Source organism: Pan paniscus, chromosome 21, assembly GCF_029289425.2.
Source record: "Pan paniscus chromosome 21, NHGRI_mPanPan1-v2.0_pri, whole genome shotgun sequence".
NCBI lineage: Eukaryota > Metazoa > Chordata > Mammalia > Primates > Hominidae > Pan > Pan paniscus.
Window position 1 is genome coordinate 41,484,196 of NC_073270.2, and position 18,875 is coordinate 41,503,070.

The 18,875-nt window shown below is 44.9% G+C and overlaps 1 protein-coding gene and 1 pseudogene across 1 annotated transcript; one reads left to right on the forward strand and one right to left on the reverse strand.

Annotated features, from left to right (window-relative positions):
• On the forward strand, window positions 1-3,268 carry LOC100985419 (ribosome production factor 2 homolog). Its single transcript, XM_034947090.3, has one exon. The coding sequence runs from the start codon at window positions 961-963 to the stop codon at window positions 1,732-1,734; it is 774 nt and encodes a 257-aa protein (XP_034802981.1). The 5' UTR covers window positions 1-960; the 3' UTR covers window positions 1,735-3,268.
• Window positions 3,269-17,816: 14,548 nt separating this feature from the next.
• LOC112438073 (U6 spliceosomal RNA) lies at window positions 17,817-17,905 on the reverse strand (annotated as a pseudogene).
• Window positions 17,906-18,875: the final 970 nt, after the last annotated feature.

Consider the following 18,875-nt stretch of genomic DNA (forward strand, 5'->3'; position numbering starts at 1 on the left):
ACCCTGTCTCTACCAAAAATACAAAAATTAGCCAGGCATGGTAGCGTCTATAATCCCAGCTACTTCAGAGGCTGAGGTGGGAGGATCACTTGAACCTAGGAGGTGGAGGTTGCAGTGAGCCAAGATCACACCACTGCACTCCAGTCTGGGAGACAGAGCAAGACTCCATCTCAAAACAAAAAAACAGTCAAATAATTACTCATACACAAGTGTTCATAGCCGCACTGCTCACCATAGCCAAAAAATGAAAACAACCCAAATGCCTATCAACTGATGAATGGATAAACAAAATGTAGTATATTCAGACAATGGAATATTATTCCGCCATAAAAACGAAATACTGATACATGCTATAATGTAGATGAACCTTGAAAACACTATGCTAAGTGAAAGAAGCCAGACACAAAAGGTCACGTATTGCTTGAAACCATTTATATGAAACATCCAGAGTAGATAAATCCATAGAGACAGAAATCAGATTGGTAGGCCAGGTGCAGTGGCTCACTCCTGTAATCCCAGCACTCTGGGGGGCTGAGGTGGGCAGATCAGGAGGTCAGGAGATCAAGACCATCCTGGTTAACACGGTGAAACCCCATCTCTACTAAAAATACAAAAAATTAGTCGGGCGTGGTGGCAGGTGCCTATAATCCTAGCTACTCAGGAGGCTGAGGTAGGAGAATCTCTTGAACCCGGGAGGCGGAGGTTGCAGTGAGCCGACATAGCACCACTGCACTCCAGCCTGGGTGACAGAGGGAGACTCCGTCTCAAAAAAAAAAAAAAAAAAGAAACCAGATTGGTCTTTGCCAGGAGCTGGAGGGAAGGAGGAATGTGGGGTGACTACTTAATGGCTATAAGGTTTCCTGTTGGGGTAATAAGAATTTACCAGAACTAGATCCACCTAGTTAAGAGTTCCAGGTAGTGGTAGCGATAGATGCTCCGGATCGAGTTGTAAAGCCCAAAATGAAAAGAGTCAAGAGATTCCTTGAGAAGAGAGAACCAAAACTCAATGAAAATATTAAAAATGCAATGCTGATTAAAGGGGGAAATGCAAATGCAACAGTGACACAAGTACTTAAAGATGTGTGTGCACTGAAAAAACCATACGGTGTACTGTATAAAAAGAAAAATGTTACAAGACCTTTTGAGGATCAGACATCACTGGAATTACTTTCAAAGAAGTCAGATTGTTCTTTATTCATGTTTGGCTCCTATAATAAGAAGCGGCCAAATAATCTAGTAATAGGTCATATGTATGACTACCATGTGCTGGATATGATTGAATTAGGTATTGAGAATTTTGTCTCTCTAAAAGACATTAAGAATAGTAAATGTCCTGAGGGAACAAAACCCATGCTAATATTTGCTGGTGATGATTTCAATGTAACAGAAGATTACAGAAGACTAAAAAGTCTTCTTACTGATTTATTCAGAGGCCCCACAGTATCAAATATCTGCCTGGCTGGATTAGAGTATGTTCTGCACTTCACTGCACTGAATGGGAAGATTTACTTTCGAAGATATAAGTTGCTGTTGAAGAAATCTGGTTGCAGAACACCACGGATTGAATTGGAAGAGATAGGACCCTCATTGAATCTGGTTCTGAGGAGGACACACCTGGCATCTGATGACCTTTATACATTATCTATGAAAATGCCAAAAGCTCTCAAGCCAAAGAAGAAGAAAAATATCTCCAATGATACTTTTGGTACAACTTATGGAAGGATTCATATGTAGAACCAAGATAAGCAAACTACAAACCAGGAAAATGAAGGGGTTGAAGAAGTGACCTGCAGAAAGGATAACAGAAGACCAGGAGAAAAAGTCAAAAAGAATTTAAAAGAAATTATGGAAAAAAAAAAAAGAATTTACCAGAACTAGACATTGGAGAAGGTTGCACAACATTGTGGATGTAAATGCCAAGAATTGAACACTTTAATATGATTAATGGTTAATTTTATTTTATGTGAATCTTATCTCAATAAAAAGAGAATAGACTGGGTGCAGTGGTTCATGCCTGTAATCCCAGTACTTTGGGAGGCCAAGGGGGAGGATGGCTTGAAATTAGGAGTTCTCAAGGCCAGCCTGAGCAACAGAGAGGAACCCTATCTTTTTTTACTTGTTGTTGTTGTTGTGGTTTTGAGACAAGGGTCTTGCTCTGTCACCCAGGCTAGATTGCAGTGGCCTGGTATGATTGATCTCACTGCAACTCTGCCTCCTGGGTATAAGCAATCCTCCCAGGTGTGGCTGGGATGACAGGTGTATGCCACCATGCCCAGCTAATCTTCATATCTTTTTTGGTAGAGATAGGGTTTTTCTGTGTTGCCAAGGCTGGTTTCAAACTCTTGGGCTCAAACAATCTGCCTACCTTGGCTGCCTAAAGTGCTAGGATTACAGGGGTAAGCTACCTCTCCTGGCCTTGACCCTATCTTAAAAAAAAAAAAAAAAAAAAAAACCTAGCAGGGCATGGTGACATGCACCTGTAGTCCCAGCTACATGGGAGGACGAAGTGGGAGGATTGCTGGAACCCAAAAGTTTGAGGTGGCAGTCAGCTATGATGGCACTGCTGCATTTCACCCTGGGCAGCAGATTAAGACCCTGTCTCCTAAGGAAAAAAAAAAAGAAAGATATTTTAAAAAAAGGAAAGAAACAAGGGACCTTCTCAGAACCTCTAGAATCAAGAGCGAGATGCTGGATTATCAATGAAATGAAAACCCTCGGCCAGGCGCAATAATAGCTCATGCCTGTCATCCAAACACTTTGGGAGGCAGAGGTGGGCAGATCATGAGGTCAGGAGTTTGAGACCAGCCTGGCCAGTATGGTGAAACCCCGTCTCTACTAAAAATACAAAAATTAGGTGTGGTGGCGCGTGCCTGTAGTCCCAGCTACTCGGGAGGCTGAGACAGGAGAATCCCTTGAACCCTGGAGGCAGAGGTTGCAGTGAGCCAATATCGTGCTACTGTACTCCAGCCTGAGTGACAGAGCAAGACTGCATCTCAAAGAAAAAAAAAAAACCCACACACAAAAAAACCAAAAGAGACTCAAATCCCTGCTTTCTTCTTCTTCTTTTTTTTTTTTTTGAGACAGAGTCTTGCTCTGTCGCCCAGGCTGGAGTACAGTGGCGCGATCTCGGCTCACTGCAACCCCCGCCTCCTGGGCTCAAGCCGTTCTTCTGCCTCAGCATCCCAAGTAGCTAGGATTACAGGCACGAGTCACCACGTCCAGCTAATTGTTTTCTATTTTTAGTAGAGACGGGTTTCACCATGTTGGCCAGGCTGGTCTCGAACTCCTGACCTCAAGTGATCCGCCCACCTCAGCCTCCCAAAGTGCTGGGATTACAGGCATGAGCCACTGTGCCCACCCAAATCCCTGCTTTCAAATACCCACCTCTTCTCTTGTCATGGCTACATTCTGCACTTGCAGAATATTGAAGTAATTCCATATATATATATATATATATACACACACACATATATGTATATACATATACATGAATATATGTATATACATATACATGAATATATGTATATACATATACATGAATATATGTATATACATATACATGAATATATGTATATACACGCATATATATTATATATATTTACTACATATGTATTTTATATATATACATATATATATATATTTTTTAATTGAGACGGAGTCTCAATCTGTCGCCCAGGCTGGAGTGCAGTGGCGTGATCTGGGCTCACTGCAACCTCTGCCTCCTGGGTTCAAGCAATTCTCTGCTTCAGCCTCCTGAGTAGCTGAGATTACAAGCCCCCACCACCACGCCCAGCTAATTTTTTTGTATTTTTAGTAGAAATGGGTTTCACCATCTTGGCCAGGCTGGTCTTCAACGCCTGACCTTGTGATCCACCCGCCTTGGCCTCCCAAAGTGCTGGGATTACAGGCATGAGCCCCCATGCCCAGCCATATATTCTATATGTATATATGTGTCAGTCTACTATGTGCCAGTCACTAAACTAGGCACTGGTAAAACAAACAATGCAGTGCAAAAAACAGTCATGGCCCCTGCTCTCCTGGAGCTAACAAACCTTCTTGGAAGAGGCAGGCATTGATCAAAAGACTATATGAATAGAGCTAAGCACAGTGGCTCAGGCCTGTAATCCCAACACTTTGGAAGGATGAGCCAGGTGGATCACCTGAGGTCAGGAGTTCAAGACGAGCCTGGCCAACATGGCAAAACCCTGTCTCCACTAAAAATACAAAAAAATTAGCTGAGCATGGTGACACATATCTATATTCCCAGCTACTCAGGAAGCCGAGGAAGGAGAATCCCTTGAATCCAGGTGGTGGAGGTTGCAGTGAGCTGAGATCATGCCACTGCACTCCAGCCTCGTAGACAGAGCGAGACTCAAAAAAAAAGAAAGAAAAAAAGACTATATAAATAAATGAAGATGCACAACTGTGACAATTGCTATAAGAGACGTTTATGGTGCTATAAGAGCAAATAAGAGGAAGATTTGGGCCAAGCTCGGTGGCTCACACCGGTAATCCCAGCACCTTGGGAGGCTGAGATGGGCTGATCTCAAACAAAACAAAACAAAACAAAAAAGTAAGATTTGAGGAGCAGCGTATAACAGGTAAAGAATATTCCTGGCAAATAATAGACTGTGCAATGGCCTTGCAGCAGAATGAAGCATGGTGTCTTTAAGGACTACAGGAAGACCATGTGGCTATAGCAAAGATGCTTAGGAAGAGCCCAACCATGTAATACCTTCTAAGCCAGGGAAGATGAGTCTGGTTTGTTGTTGTTGTTGTTTAGACGGAGTCTTGCTCTGTCACCCTGGCTGGAGTGCAGTGGTTAGATCTCGACTCACTGCAACCTTTGCCCCCCGGGTTCAAGTGATTCTTTTGCCTCAGCCCCTCCAGTAGCTGGGATTACAGGTACACACCACCACACCCGGCTAATTTTTGTATTTTTAGTAGAAACGGGTTTTTACTATGTTGGTCAGGCTGGTCTCGAACTCCTGACCTCGTGATCCCCCCCGCCTCCGCCTCCCAAAGTGTTGGGATTACAGGCGTAAGCCACCACGCCTGGCCTAATTTTTATTTTTATAGACATGGGGCCTCACTTTGTTGCCCAGCCTGATCTTGAACTCGTGGGCACAAGCAATCCTCCCACCTTGGCCTCCCAAAGTGCTGATTACAGATATGAACCTCCATGCCCAGCAGTTTTTTCAACACTTACAGAACTAGTCTCATTGCCTCTTCTTCAGAGATACCAGCACCTGGCTGCCCAATGCCCCATACTCACAAGTCTGGTTTCTACCCCTTGGGGTTATTCCTCTGAGTTCAGAGACACGAGCACCTGTCAATCAATACCTCCTCCTCAGAGGTCTGAGTGTCGGCTGTGTTTGGCCACTCCCCCTCTAAATTTCTATGTTTTAATAACTCCAACCTCTTCTTTTTGTTCCCTCAGCCCTAGGGGTGGTAGCTGTTCCTACAGTTACTACCACCATGAAACTTTAGGTTTCGCCTTTTACTTCTTCAGTTACTTAGTTAACAATCCACTAAGTTACACTGTCTCTGTCCAAATGCCATGTGATTTCTACCTCCTTACAGGACCTTGACTAATATATAAGGATTGTTATTTATCCTTCAAGGTCCAGTTCAAATGCTGCCTTCTAATGTGTCTTTTCCATTATCCTCAGTTAAAATTATCCATCCAGTTAATTCATAATGTCTTTCTTGAAAAGCCAATAGGCGTTTGTTTTTATAATTATATGCCCAGTCACACTCATATGCCTACTCACATCTCTTTGTTGTCCTACAGTTATACTGAAACTTCTTTACTCAAATTAACTCTGAACCAAAAAAATTGCCTACCAATTATAATAGAGAAGAGTAGGTATAGAGCAAGAAGGAACAAACATGGGTTCTAATCCATTCAATTACATAATGTAATTCTGCACAGTTTACTTAAACTCTCAGTTAAATTTGTTTCTCTAGCCTCACAGACGGCTCTGAGGATTAAGTAGAATAAATGTGGAAAGGATTAAGTAAGATAATATGTGTGAAGCATTTACCACAGTGCCTGTCTAATGCCCCAAGTATTCAATAAATATAAACTATTGGCCGGGCGCGGTGGCTCATGCCTGTAATCCCAGCACTTTGGGAGGCCAAGGCGGGCGGATCACAAAGTCAGGCATTCCAGAACAGCCTGGCCAACATGGTGAAACCTGTCTCTACTAAAAATACAAAAATTAGCCGGGCATGGAAGCAGGCACCTGTAATCTCAGCTACTCGGGAGGCTGAGGCAGGAGAATTGCTTGAACTTGGGAGGAGGAAGTTGCAGTGAGCCAAGATCGTTGCCACTGCACTCCAGCCTGGGCGACAGAGCAAGACTCCATCTCAAAACAAAACAAAACAAAACAAAAAGAGTTATGCTGAGTCTTCTCTGCCTATGTTCTATAAATGGAACAATAAAGCCTGGATGACAGCACATCTGTTTACAACATAGTTTATTGAATATTTCAAGCCCACTGTTGAGACGTACTACTCAGAAAAAAAAAAAAAAGAAGATTCCTTTCAAACTATTACTGCTCATTGACAATGCACCTGGTCACCCAAAAGCTCTCAGGGAGATATACAAGGAGATATACAAGATATACATGCCTGCTAAAACAACATTCATTCTGCAGTCCATGAATGAAGGAATAATTTGGACTTCCATGTCTTTATCTTTATTTTAAAAAAATGTTTATTTTTATTTCTATTTATTTATTAATTTTTGAGACAGAATCTCACTCTGTCGCCCAGGCTAGAGTTCAGTGGCTCGATCTCGCTCACTGCAACCTCCGCCTCCTGGGTTCAAGCAATTCTCCTGTCTTGGCCTCCTGAGTAGCTGGGATTACAGGCGCTCACCACTACGCCCAGCTGATTTTTGTATTTCTTTAGTAGAGATGGAAATTCACTGTGTTGGTCAGGCTGATCTCGAACTCCTGACCTCAAGTGATCTGCCTACCTCAGCCTCAATAAAGTGCTGGGATTACAGGCGTGAGTCACTATACCTGGCCTTTATTTTTTATTCCTCAGCGATTTTTATATAGAGATCGGGTCCCACTATGTTGTTTAGGCTGGTCTGGAACACCTGGGCTCAAGCAATTCTCCTGCTTTAGCCTCCCAAAATGTGAGCCACCATGCCAAGCCTGACTTTCAAATCTTATTGTTTAAGAAATACCTGGCCGGGGCCAGACCTGGTGGATCACGCCTGTAATCCCAGCACTTTGGGAGGCAGAGGCAGGTGAATCACCTGAGATCAGGAGTTCAAGACCAGGCTGGCCAACATGGTAAAACAACGTCTCTACTAAAAATACAAAAATTAGCTGGGCATGGTGGCGGGCACCTGTAATCCTAGCTACTCAGTAGGCTGAGGCAGAAGAATTGTTTGCACCTGGGAGAAGGAGGTTGCAGTGAGCCAAGATCGTGCCATTGCACTCCAGCCTGGGCGACAAGAGCAAAATTCCGTCAAAAAAAAAAAAAAAAAAAAAAAAAAAAAAGAAGGAAGGAAGAAAGATAGATAGATCTGGCTGGGTGTGGTGCCTCACACCTGTAATCCCAGCACTTTGAGAGGCTGAGGTGGGTGGATCACCTGAGGTCAGGAGTTTGAGATCAACCTGGCCAATATGGTGAAACCTCGTCTCTACTAAAAACAGAAAAATAGGGGCTGGGCGGGGGTGGCTCACGCTTGTAATCCCAGCGCTTTGGAAGGCCAAGGCAGGCAGATCACAAGTTCAGGAGTCCGAGACCAGCCTGTGCAACATGGTGAAACCCCTTCTCTACTAAGAATAATTAAAAAAAAAATAGCCAGGCGTGGTGGCGCATGCCTGTAATCCCAGCTACTCGGGAGACTGAGGCAGGAGAATCACTTGAACCCAGGGGGCGGAGGTTGCAGTGAGCCGAGGTCACACCACTGCACTCCAGCCTGGGCAACAAGAGCGAAACTGTAAAAAAACAACAACAATAAAAAGATACTCTACATTTTCTTATATTTATTTAGTTCCTTACTTAGTTATTTTGAGACAGTCTGGCTCTGTCACCCAGTGGAATGCAGTGGCACAATCATGGCTCACTGTAACCTCAAACTCCTGGACTCAAGCAATTCTCTCACCTCAGCTTCCCAAGTAGTTGGGACTACAGGCACTTGCCATCACACCTGGCTACTTCATAAAGTTTTTTTGTTTGTTTTTTGAGGCAGAGTCTTGTTCTGTTGCTCAAGCTGGAGTGTACTGGCATGATCTTGGCTCACTGCAAACTCTGGATCCTGGGTTCAAGTGATTCTCCTGCTTTAGCCTCCCGAGTAGCTGGGATTACAGGTGTGCGCCACCATGCCCAGCTAATTTTTTTTGTATTCTTTTAGTAGAGATGGGGTTTCACCATGTTAGCCAGGCTGGTCTCGAACCCCTGACCACCTGCCTTAGCCTCCCAAAGTGCTGGAATTACAGGCATGAAACACTGTGCCCAGCCCAACAATATATTTTATACAATGGAATAAAGATAAGGTCCTTATTATTTTGTTTTATGTTACTGCTGCATAGTATTCCTTGTGTGGACATATTATAATTTGCTTAATCAGTCCCCTATTGATGGCCATGTGGGTGACTTCCAATTTTCTGCCTATAAGCTCGGCACTTTGGGAAGCCAAGGCTAGAGGATCACTTGAGCCCAGGAGTTCAAGACCAGCCTGTGCAACATGGTGAGACCCTGTCTCTACAAAAAAATTTAAAAGGCCAGGTGTGGTGGCTCATGCCTGTAATCCCAGCACTTTGGGAGGCTGAGGCAGACAGATCACTAGAGCCCAGCAGTTCAAGACCAGCCTGGGCAACATGGTGAAACTCCCTGTCTACAAAAATAATACAAAACTTAGCCGGATGAGGTGGCTCACACCTGTAGTCCCAGCTACTTGGGAGGCTTAGATGGGAGGATCTCTTGAACCCAGGAGATGGAGGTTGCAGTGAGCCAATATCACACCACAGCACTCCAGTCTCAGCAACAAAGCAAGGCTCCATCTCAAAAAATACATCAATAAATACAATTTTTAAATAATAAAAATAATTTAAAAATTAAAGTTAGCCAGGCATAATGGCATGCATCTGTAGTTCCAGCCACTTGGGAGGCTGAGGTGGGAGGATCGCTTCGTCAGGAAAGGTCGAGGCTGCAGTGAGTTATGATCGTGCCACTGCACTCCAGCCAGGGCTAAAAAGCCAGACTTTGTCTCTTAAATAAATATATAAAATAAAAAGAGAAGTCTTGGAAATTATCGTGATGATCTTGTGTGGGAAATATTCTGAACACACAAAAAGGACAAGACATTAAAGAAAATATTATAAATTCAAGTACATAAAATATTTATATTTTATTCATGGATATACATATACACATGGGTAGTCTCAGAAGCGTTAGGGAATTGAGACAGAATGGAAGCTAAAGAAGAGTAACAGGTCAGGTGTGGTGGCTCACACCTGTAATCCCAGCATGTTGGGAGGCCAAGGCCGGCGAATCAGGAGGTCAGGAGATCTAGACCATCCTGGGCTAACGCAGTGAAACCCCATCTCTACTAAAAATACAAAAAATTAGGCTGGGCACAGTGGCTCACGCCTGTAATCCCAGTACTTTGGGAGGCCGAGGCAGGCAGATCATGAGGTCAAGAGATCTAGACCATCCTGGCTGATATGGTGAAACCCTGTGCCTATACAAAAATTAGCTGAGCATTGTGGCGCTTGCCTGTAGGTCCCAGCTTCTCAGGAGGCTGAGACAGAAGGGAGGCGGAGGTTGCAGTGAGCCAAGATTACGCCACTGCACTCCAGCCTGGTGAAAGAGCGAGACTCCGTTTAAAAAAAATAAAAATAAAAATTAGCCAGGCGTGGTGGCACGTGCCTGTATTCCCAGCTACTGGGGAGGCTGAGGCAGGACGCCAGTGCACTCCAGCCTGGGCAACAGAGCAAGACTCTGTCTCAAAGAAAAAAAAAAAAAGAAGAAGAGTAACAAAGAGGAGCCATTCATTTACTTTGTTTTCAATGTTTATATGTTTATAAACAATGTTGCAATAAATAATTTCCCTACTGATAGTCAATCACAACCTTTCCATTGTTATAAACCATGCTTCAATAAACATCCTTTTATATTCAAAAAACAAGACAAAAACCAAAAAGAAAGGAAAAAGTGGGGCTGTGTCTGGCTTAGTGGGAATTGGGTGCCAAGAAACAAAAGCATGATTGAGTGTTATCTGTGTAATTATGTGCATTTGAGGTTAAAAAAAAGGGGGACAGTAGAAATGTTGATAATTGCTGGGTGCGATGTAATCCCAGCACTTTGGGAGGCCAAGGCGGGTGGATCACCAGAGGTCCGGAGTTTGAGACCAGCTTGGCCAACATGGAGAAGCCCTGTCTCTAGTAAAAATATAAAATTAGCTGGGCATGGTGGCGCATACCTATAATCCCAGCTATTTGGGATTCTCTTGGGATTAAGGAGAATCGCTCAAACTCGGGAGTTGGAGGTTGCGGTGAGCTGAGATCACGCCACTGCACTCCAGCCTAGGCAACAAGAGCAAAACTCTATCTCAAAAAAAAAAAAAAAAAGAAGGAAAAGAAATGTTGATAATTAATGCTCTGCCACCCGGACCTCTGCGAATCCCTTCTTGTCTGCTTACTGACTCACCAAGACCCTAAGGCTCTCTCTCCCTTCACTGTCACCCTACACTTACAGGTTTGAAATCTTGCTTCCTTCATTTCACCCTCCCCAGCCTAGTGCATACTTCCCTTCGGCCTAAAAAGGTATCTGAAGTCCAATCTGAATTCCAAATTCCACGCTCTAAATAGCACCACTAAAGAAAGTCACTGGAGGAACAATTATGGAAAAACAGGCACTGACAGGTACTCTCACGCCTTATTCCATTTTCCCTGCTTTCCTTGACTATGTCATTGTCCTATCCCCTCGCCCCAACCCACAACTACTTCACAAGCACCAAACTCTTTTCAGCCTTTATTCTTTTTTTTTTTTTTTTTTTTGGGACAGAGTCTTGCCCTGTCGCTCAGGCTGGAGTGCAATGGCGACATCTCAGCTCACTGCAACCTCCGCCTCCTGGGTTCAAGCAGAGGCTCCTGCCTTAGCCTCCCAAGTAGCTGGGATTACAGGCGCGCACCACCACCACCACACCCGGCTAATTTTTTGTAACTTTAGTAGAGATGGGGTTTCACCATGTTGGCCAAGCTGGTCTCGAACTCCTGTCCTTGTGATCCACCTGCCCTCGCCTCCCAAAGTGCTGGGATTAGAGCCATGAGCCACTGCGTCCAGCCTTCACCCTTTATTATTTTCAGAGTTATTTATCCTACAAGCTACATCATTGCCCCTCCTCCTCTTCCCTATCTCCTTTCATTTTCAGGGGAGCCTATTTTTTAGAGGAAGTAAACTGAAGGCAGAAATCTTCAAATACCTGGCTAAAATATAAATTATTTTTTTTAGCCAGGTGAGGTGGCTCACACCTGTAATCCCAGCACTTTGGGATGCTGAGGCAGGCAGATCACCTGAGGTCAGGAGTCCAGACTAGCCTGGCCAACATGGTGAAACCCCACCTCTACTAAAAATACAAAAATTAGCCAGGTGTGGTAGTGCACGCTTGTAATCCCAGTTACTCCGGAGGCTGAGGCAGGAGAATCGCATGAGCCCAGGAGACGGAGGTTGCAGTGAGCCAAGACTGCACCATTGCACTCCAGCCTGGGCAACAGAGTAAGAATCCGTCTCAAAAATAAATTAATTAATTAATTAAAAAAAATAAAATTATATTAAAAAAACTCCAAAACCCTTCTTTTTTTTTTTTTTTTTTTTTTTTTTTTTGATGGAGTCTCTCACTCTGTCGCCAGGCTGGAGTGCAGTGGCATGATCTCAGCTCACTGCAACCTCCACCTCCTGGGTTCAAGCGATTCTCCTGCCTCAGCCTCCCGAGAGTAGCTGAGACTACAGTCACACCACCACGCCCAGCTAATTTTTGTATTTTTAGTAGAGACGAGGTTTCACCATGTTGGCCAGGATGGTCTTGATCTCTTGACATTGTGATCCGCCCGCCTCGGCCTCCCAAAGTGCTGGGATTACAGGCGTGAGCCACCATGCCCAGCCAACATTTCTTAAAAAAAAAAAAGCCACAATCTGGGTGCAGTGGCTCATGCCTGTAATTCCAGCACTTTGGGAGGCTGAGGCAGTTGGATCACCTGAGGTCAGGAGTTCAAGACCAGCCTGACCAGTGTGGAAAAACCCTATCTCTACTAAAAATACAAAACCAGCCTGGCATGGTGGCACATGCCTGTAATCCCAGCTACTCTGGAGGCTGAGGCAGGGGAATCGCCTTGGGAGGTGGAAGTTGTGGTGAGCCAAGGTCATACCATTGCACTCCAGCCTGGGCAACAAGAGAGAAACTACGTCTCAAAAAAATAAAATAAAATAAAATAAAATAATTAAAAAATTAGCCAGGTGTTGTAGCGGGTGCCTATAATCCCAGCTACTTTGGAGGCTGAGGCAGGAGAATCACTTGAACCAGGGAGGCGCAGTTTGCAGTGAGCTGAGGTCATGCCGTTGCACTCCAGTTTGGGCAAAAAGAGCAAAATTTAATCTCAAAAAAAAAAAATATCCTTTCATCATGTCCTTTCACAGATTAGCTCTTATCTGCCTTTTTTTTTTTTTTTTTTGAGACAGGGTCTCACTCTGTCGCCCAGGCTGGGGTGCAGTGACATGATCTCCGCTCACTGCCTCAGTTCCTGCCTCAGCCTCCTGAGTACCTGGGATTACAGGCATGCACCACCACACCAGGCTAATATTTGTACTTTTAGTAGACACACGGTTTCACCATGTTAGCCAGGCTGGTCTCAAACTCCTGACATCATGATTCGTCTACCTCAGTCTCCCAAAGTGCTGGGATTACAGGCGTGAGCCACTATGCCTGGCCACGCCCAGCTAATTTTTGTATCTTAGTAGATATATGGTTTCACCATGTTGGCCCAGCTGGTCTCGAGCTCCTGACCTCAATGATCCACCCACCTCGGCCTCCCAAAGTGCTGGGATTACAGGTGTCAGCCACCCTGCCAGCCTCTTATCTGCCATTCTAATGGAATCTGCTCAACTCTCTACCCCACCCATGCAACTCACTTTCACACAGAATTCCTGTATGCATGAAAACATGCCCAGCCAGGCACGGTGGCTCATTGCTGTAATTCCAGCCCTTTGTTAGGCTGAGGCCGACAGATCGCTTGAAACCAGCCTGGCCAACATGGTGAAACCCTGACTCTACTAAAAATATGAAAATTAGCCAGGTGTGGTGGTGCATACCTGTAATCCCAGCTACTCAAGAGGCTGAGGCATGAGAATTGCTTGAACCCTGGAGGCAGAGGTTGTGGCAAGCCGAGATGTCACCACTGTACTCCAGCCTGGGTGACAGAGTGAGACAATGTCTTAAAAAATAAAAAAATTAGGGCTGGGTGCAGTGGCTCATGCTTTAAATCCCAGTGCTTTGGGAGGCTGAGGCCGGCAGATCATGAGGTCAGGAGTTTGAGACTAGTCTGGCCAACATGATGAAACGCCATCTCTACTAAAAATACAAAAAAAATTAGCTGGGCATGGTGGCAGGCACCTGCAATCCCAGTTACTCAGGATGCTGAGGAAAAAGAATTGCTTGAACCTGGGAGGCAGAGGTTGCTGTGAGCTGATACCTCGCCACTGCATTCCAGCCTGGGCAACAGAGTGAGACTCTGTCTCAAGAATAAAATAAAATAAAATAAAATAAATAAATAAAAAAACAAAATGCTTGGCTGGATGTGGTGGTTCACACCTGTAATCCCAGCACTTTGGGAGGCCAAGGCAGGAGAACTGCTTGAGCCCAGGAGTCTGAGATCAGTCTGGGCCACATAGCGAGACCCCGTCTCTATGTTAAAAAAAAAAAATAGGAAAAAAGAAAAAAAAGCATGCCCCTGTCTATATTTTATTTTCACCGAGTAATGTGCTCTATTTCTGGAAATACTTTCATCCTTCCTTCCTCTGGCTCTCCACTGATGCATCTCCAAAGCAACTCCAATCAATTCAACAAATAGTTGTTAAACAACCAGCACATTCTAGGCAGGATGCTAGGAGCTGGGGGGATCGAGATAAACAAGAAGCAGTCCTGTTCCCATAGAAGTTCACAATCTGATGGTAAAAGCAAATACAATTATGTAAGAAAATAAATCAAATTAGGCCAGGTGTAATGGCTCACGCCTGTAATCCCAGCGCTTTGGGAGGCCGAGGTGGGCAGATCATGAGGTCAGGAGATCGAGATCATCCTGGCTAAAATACAAAATACTAAAAATACAAAAATTAGCCCGGCATAGTGGTGGACACCTGTAATCCCAGTTACTTGGGAGGCTGCGCAGGAGGATAACAAGGTCAGGAGATCAAGACCATCTTGGCTACGTAGGAGAATCGATAGAACCTGGGAGGCAGAAGTTGCAGTGAGCTGAGATTGCTCCACTGCACTCCAGCCTGGGTGAGAAGAACAAAACTCCATCTCAAAAAAAAAAGAAAAAAAAAATTTCGGCTGGGCGCAGTGGCTCATGTCTGTAATTCCAGCACTTTGGGAGGCTGAGGCAGGAGGATCATGAGGTCAGGAGATCGAGACCATCTTGGCTAACATGGTGAAACCCCGTCTCTACTAAAAATACAAAAATTAGCTGGGCATGGTGGTGGGCGCCTGTACTCCCAGCTACTTGGGAGGCTGAGGCAGGAGAATGGCGTGAACCCAGGAGGCAGAGCTTGCAGTGAGCCAAGATCACCCCACTGCACTCCAGCCTGGGCGACAGAGTGAGACTCTGTCTCTAAAAAAAACAAGTTTTGTTTAATGAAAAAAGTAAGGTGAACAACAACATGAATAAATGTTCCTTTTGTGTTAAAGGATCAATATAAGAACTGTATCAAAGTTTGCTTGTATATATGTAAAGAAATACTGATGGTGTGCACCTGTAGTCCCAGCTACTTGGGAGGCTGAGGTGGGAGGATTGCTTGAGCCCAGGAGTTTGAAGCTGCAGTAAGCTGTGATCGTGGCGCTGCACTCCAGCCTGGGCAACAGAGCAAGATCCTGACACAAACGATCCATTAAAAAAGTAAGTGTCATGTTTACCAATTGGAACTGGACCAATGAGGGACAAGAATTTCAGGGAGACTTTGTATTGTACAACGTTTATGTAATTTCCAGTATTTGAACCATGTGACAACATTAACTGTTTAAAATTAAATTACAAGAAGTTTGGAGACTGAAGTGGATTACCTGGATATTCCAAGACTGTTTGTTTAATTTACCTCTTTATAACCTCCATTCTCTTAGTCCCTGAGGCGAAAATCCTCCCCCTTTCCCTTTATCTCTAGGCTCGTAAGAATTTTAACCCACAAGAAATATTTATTAGGTATGTTTAAATTACAGGTAACAGTGACTGGAGTGCAATGGTGTGATCCCAGCTCACTGCAACTTCTGCCTTCTGGGTTCAAGCGATTCTGCCGCCTCAGCCTCCCGAGTCACTGGGATTACAGGATGCGCCACGACGCCTGGCAAATTTTTGTATTTTAGTAGAGATGGGGTTTCACCATGTTGGCCAGGCTGGTCTCGAACTCCTGCCCTCAGGTGATGTGCCGGCCTTGGCCGCTCAAAGTGCTGAGATTACAGGAGTGAGCCACCAAGCCTGGCCCCCCTCTTTTTTTTTTTTTTTTTTGAGACAGAGTCTGGCTCTGTCACCCAGGCTAGAGTGCAGTGGCATGATGATCTCGGTTCACTGCAACCTCTGCCTCCCGGGTTCAAGCAATTCTCCTGCCTCAGCCTCCCCAGTAGCTGGGATTACAGGCATGTACCACCACGCCCAGCTAATTTTTGTATTTTAGTAGAGATGGGGTTTCACCATTTTGGCCAGGCTGGTCTCGAACTCCTGACCTCAAGTGATTCGCCTGCCTTGGCCTCTCAGAGTGTTAGGATTACAGGCGTGAGCTTCCGTGCCAGGCCTTATCAGCCTTTTTAGTGACTAGGACAAGAATACAAAATGCTTTCCTTTCCTTCCGACTGCTCCCTCCCTCCTTGTAATCGTGCAAAATGCAGGAAGTAATTTGGAATTCCTAGTTAATTCTCCTCCCCCTCACTTGGAGAGCAGTGAAGGCCTGGGGAGTTCGGGAACTTTCCGTGGAGCCCAGACTGGAGAGACGTCCGGCCAGGGCCAAGACAACCTGCTTCCCTTGGGCCTCTGGTGCCTTGTTGAGGTCTTGGACCTTTCAGATGCTACTGTGACTGTGGTTTCCGGCTTCCTGAGTTCTCACACTCAGCTTGGTGCTGCAGAGATCACACCCCAGTTCCTGCTTTTGGGGACTGACATGCTCAAGTTTGGTGATACTCAGTACATGGGGTCTGTGAGATCTAGAGGGCTTACTTTTCTGTTTTAGTTTCCCTCTTTTCCCTTAACAGACTCACTGTAAGTGCTTTAGGGTTGCATAAGGATAGAGTATAGAGGTTTGCTGGGTAGACGTTGAGAAAGATCAGTTTCCTAATTGAATATTTTATCTCATGTTGGATCTTTAATTCTGCTTCTCTTTAGCTAGGAATATTTTGAATATGCTGAATCTAGTAAAAAAGAAATTAGAAATGAAGTTGTATAGAACTTTGTAGTTCAGTACATTTTCTCACATATTATTGAACTTAAACGTGACAATTCTGCGTTGGTAGATATATATTATCCCATTGAGTAAAAAAAGTGAATATTGAAGAAAAGCAATGCCTACAGAGAGTGACAACTCTTCCATGCAGGTAGATGCTTTTTGTGCTATCCTATACTTTGTATGGATGCACACAGGGTTTCATTGTGGAGCTCTCAGCTTATGGGCTGGGACTCCAGTTTTGAAATACAGTATTAGTAAGATGCTGGGGAGGATCTTAAGGCAGAAGGTAGATGTTACTTCTGGTCTAAAGTCAGTGGACTTTAGACCAAAATCTTGTAAACTGGAGCTCTCTGGCTAGCATTCCATTAATATTCAGTTCAGAAGAAGCTGGTAAGTCAAATTTCTGCAAGTTTTTACATCAGAAAGAGCTTAGCTCACAAGGTACTTTTTTCTTATCTGTATTCAGTTATTTTTCCCTGATCAGTGTCAGTCTCCTTCCAACCCTCACTTCCCATCTTGGGGAGTACCCTTAGGGGCAGGTCATTCCTCTCTTCTTTCCCTGGCAGGCTGGACTCATCCATGTGACCTGAGATTGGCCAATCGACAGTGGCTGCTGGCCAAGACCTTGCCTCTTGAGTGAGTGACTCAAAGACAAAGGGATACTAAGATTGAATCACAGCAGTGGTGCGCAGTGGTGCTGGGGGCAGCAGCTGTTGCTCTTTCTTGGTGGAGCTGTCCTTGTGCCTGTTTGTTTTCCAAGCCTGCACTCCTGTTGTAGCTCAGGGGCCCTTGTAACATATTTCTCTTTTGCTTGCCATGATTACTTCACCAGTTTGTGAGCTCCTCGAGAGCAGGGCCTAAGTCTCATTGTGCTCTGAGTGTTTGGTGCCCATCTTGAATTTGACTCTCGGTAAATGCAGGTTGAATAAGTAAAGAAACATGCTATATTTATACGGGGCTACAGAGTCTGGAGTTCTTGGCATTATTGTGGTTGGGGGGCAAAAAGTTCTTTGTGTGCTACCATAGCCACTGACATCTGAGCAATTTCATATTAATAAACATAAACCCAGAGGATCTTGGGAAGCCCTTCCTATATGTGAGCACTTACTTGACTGAGTGGCACTGATTCTCAAATTGCTGATTTTTTAAAAAGTATGAAATGTATCATGAATTTGCATGCTTATCCTTATGCAGGGGTCATGTGAATCTTTTCTGTATTGTTACAATTTTATTTTATTTTATTATTATTTTTTGAGATGGAATCTTGCTCTATCACTCAGGCTAGAGTGCAGTGGTGCTATCTCGGCTCACTGCAACCTCTGCCTCCAGGGTTCAAGTCATTCTCCTGCCTCAGCCTCTCAAGTAGCTGGGACTACAGGCATGCACCACCACGCCTGGCTAATTTTTGCATTTTTAGTAGAGAGAGGGTTTCACCATGTTGGCCAGGCTGGTCTCGAACTCCTCACCTCAGGTAATCTGCCCGTCTTGGCCTCCCAAAGTGCTGGGATTACATGCGTGAGCCACCGCGCCCAGCCATGTTACAATTTTAATAGAATACATGTACTGCCCAAGCAAGTGTAGCTGAAGCTTTTGTCCCTGGTTCCACAGTGTCTCTACCTAAGGGCTGCTCTTTGCCCTGACTACCTCAACTGAGGCAATACCCTCCTTAGTCTCCAGCCCTGGTTAAAAAGCACCCCTCAGGCTGGATTTGCTGGCTGAGGCCTGTAATTCCAGCATTTCTGGAGGCTGAGGCAGGAGGATCACTTGTGCCAAGGAGTTTGAGACCAGCCTGGTCAACAAAGTGAGACCCTGTCTCTAAAAAAAACAAAAAAAAAACCTCGGCCGGGCGCGGTGGCTCACGCTTGTAATCGCAGTACTTTAGGAGGCCGAGGCGCGCGGATCATGAGGTCAGGAGTTCAAGACCAGCCTGGCCAAGATGGTGAAAACCCGTCTCTACTAAAAAAAATACAAAAAATTAGCTGGGCGTGGCGGCGTGCGCCTGTAATCCCAGCTACTTGGGATGCTAAGGCAAAGAATTGCTTGAACCCGGGAGGCAGAGGTTACAGTGAGCCAAGATCGCACCACTGCACTCCAGTCTGGGCTACAGAGCGAGACTCTATCTCAAAAAAAAAAAAAAAAAAAAATTGGCCAAGTACGGTGTTAATTCCAGCACTCTGGGAGGCTGAGGTGGGTGGACTGCTTGAGCC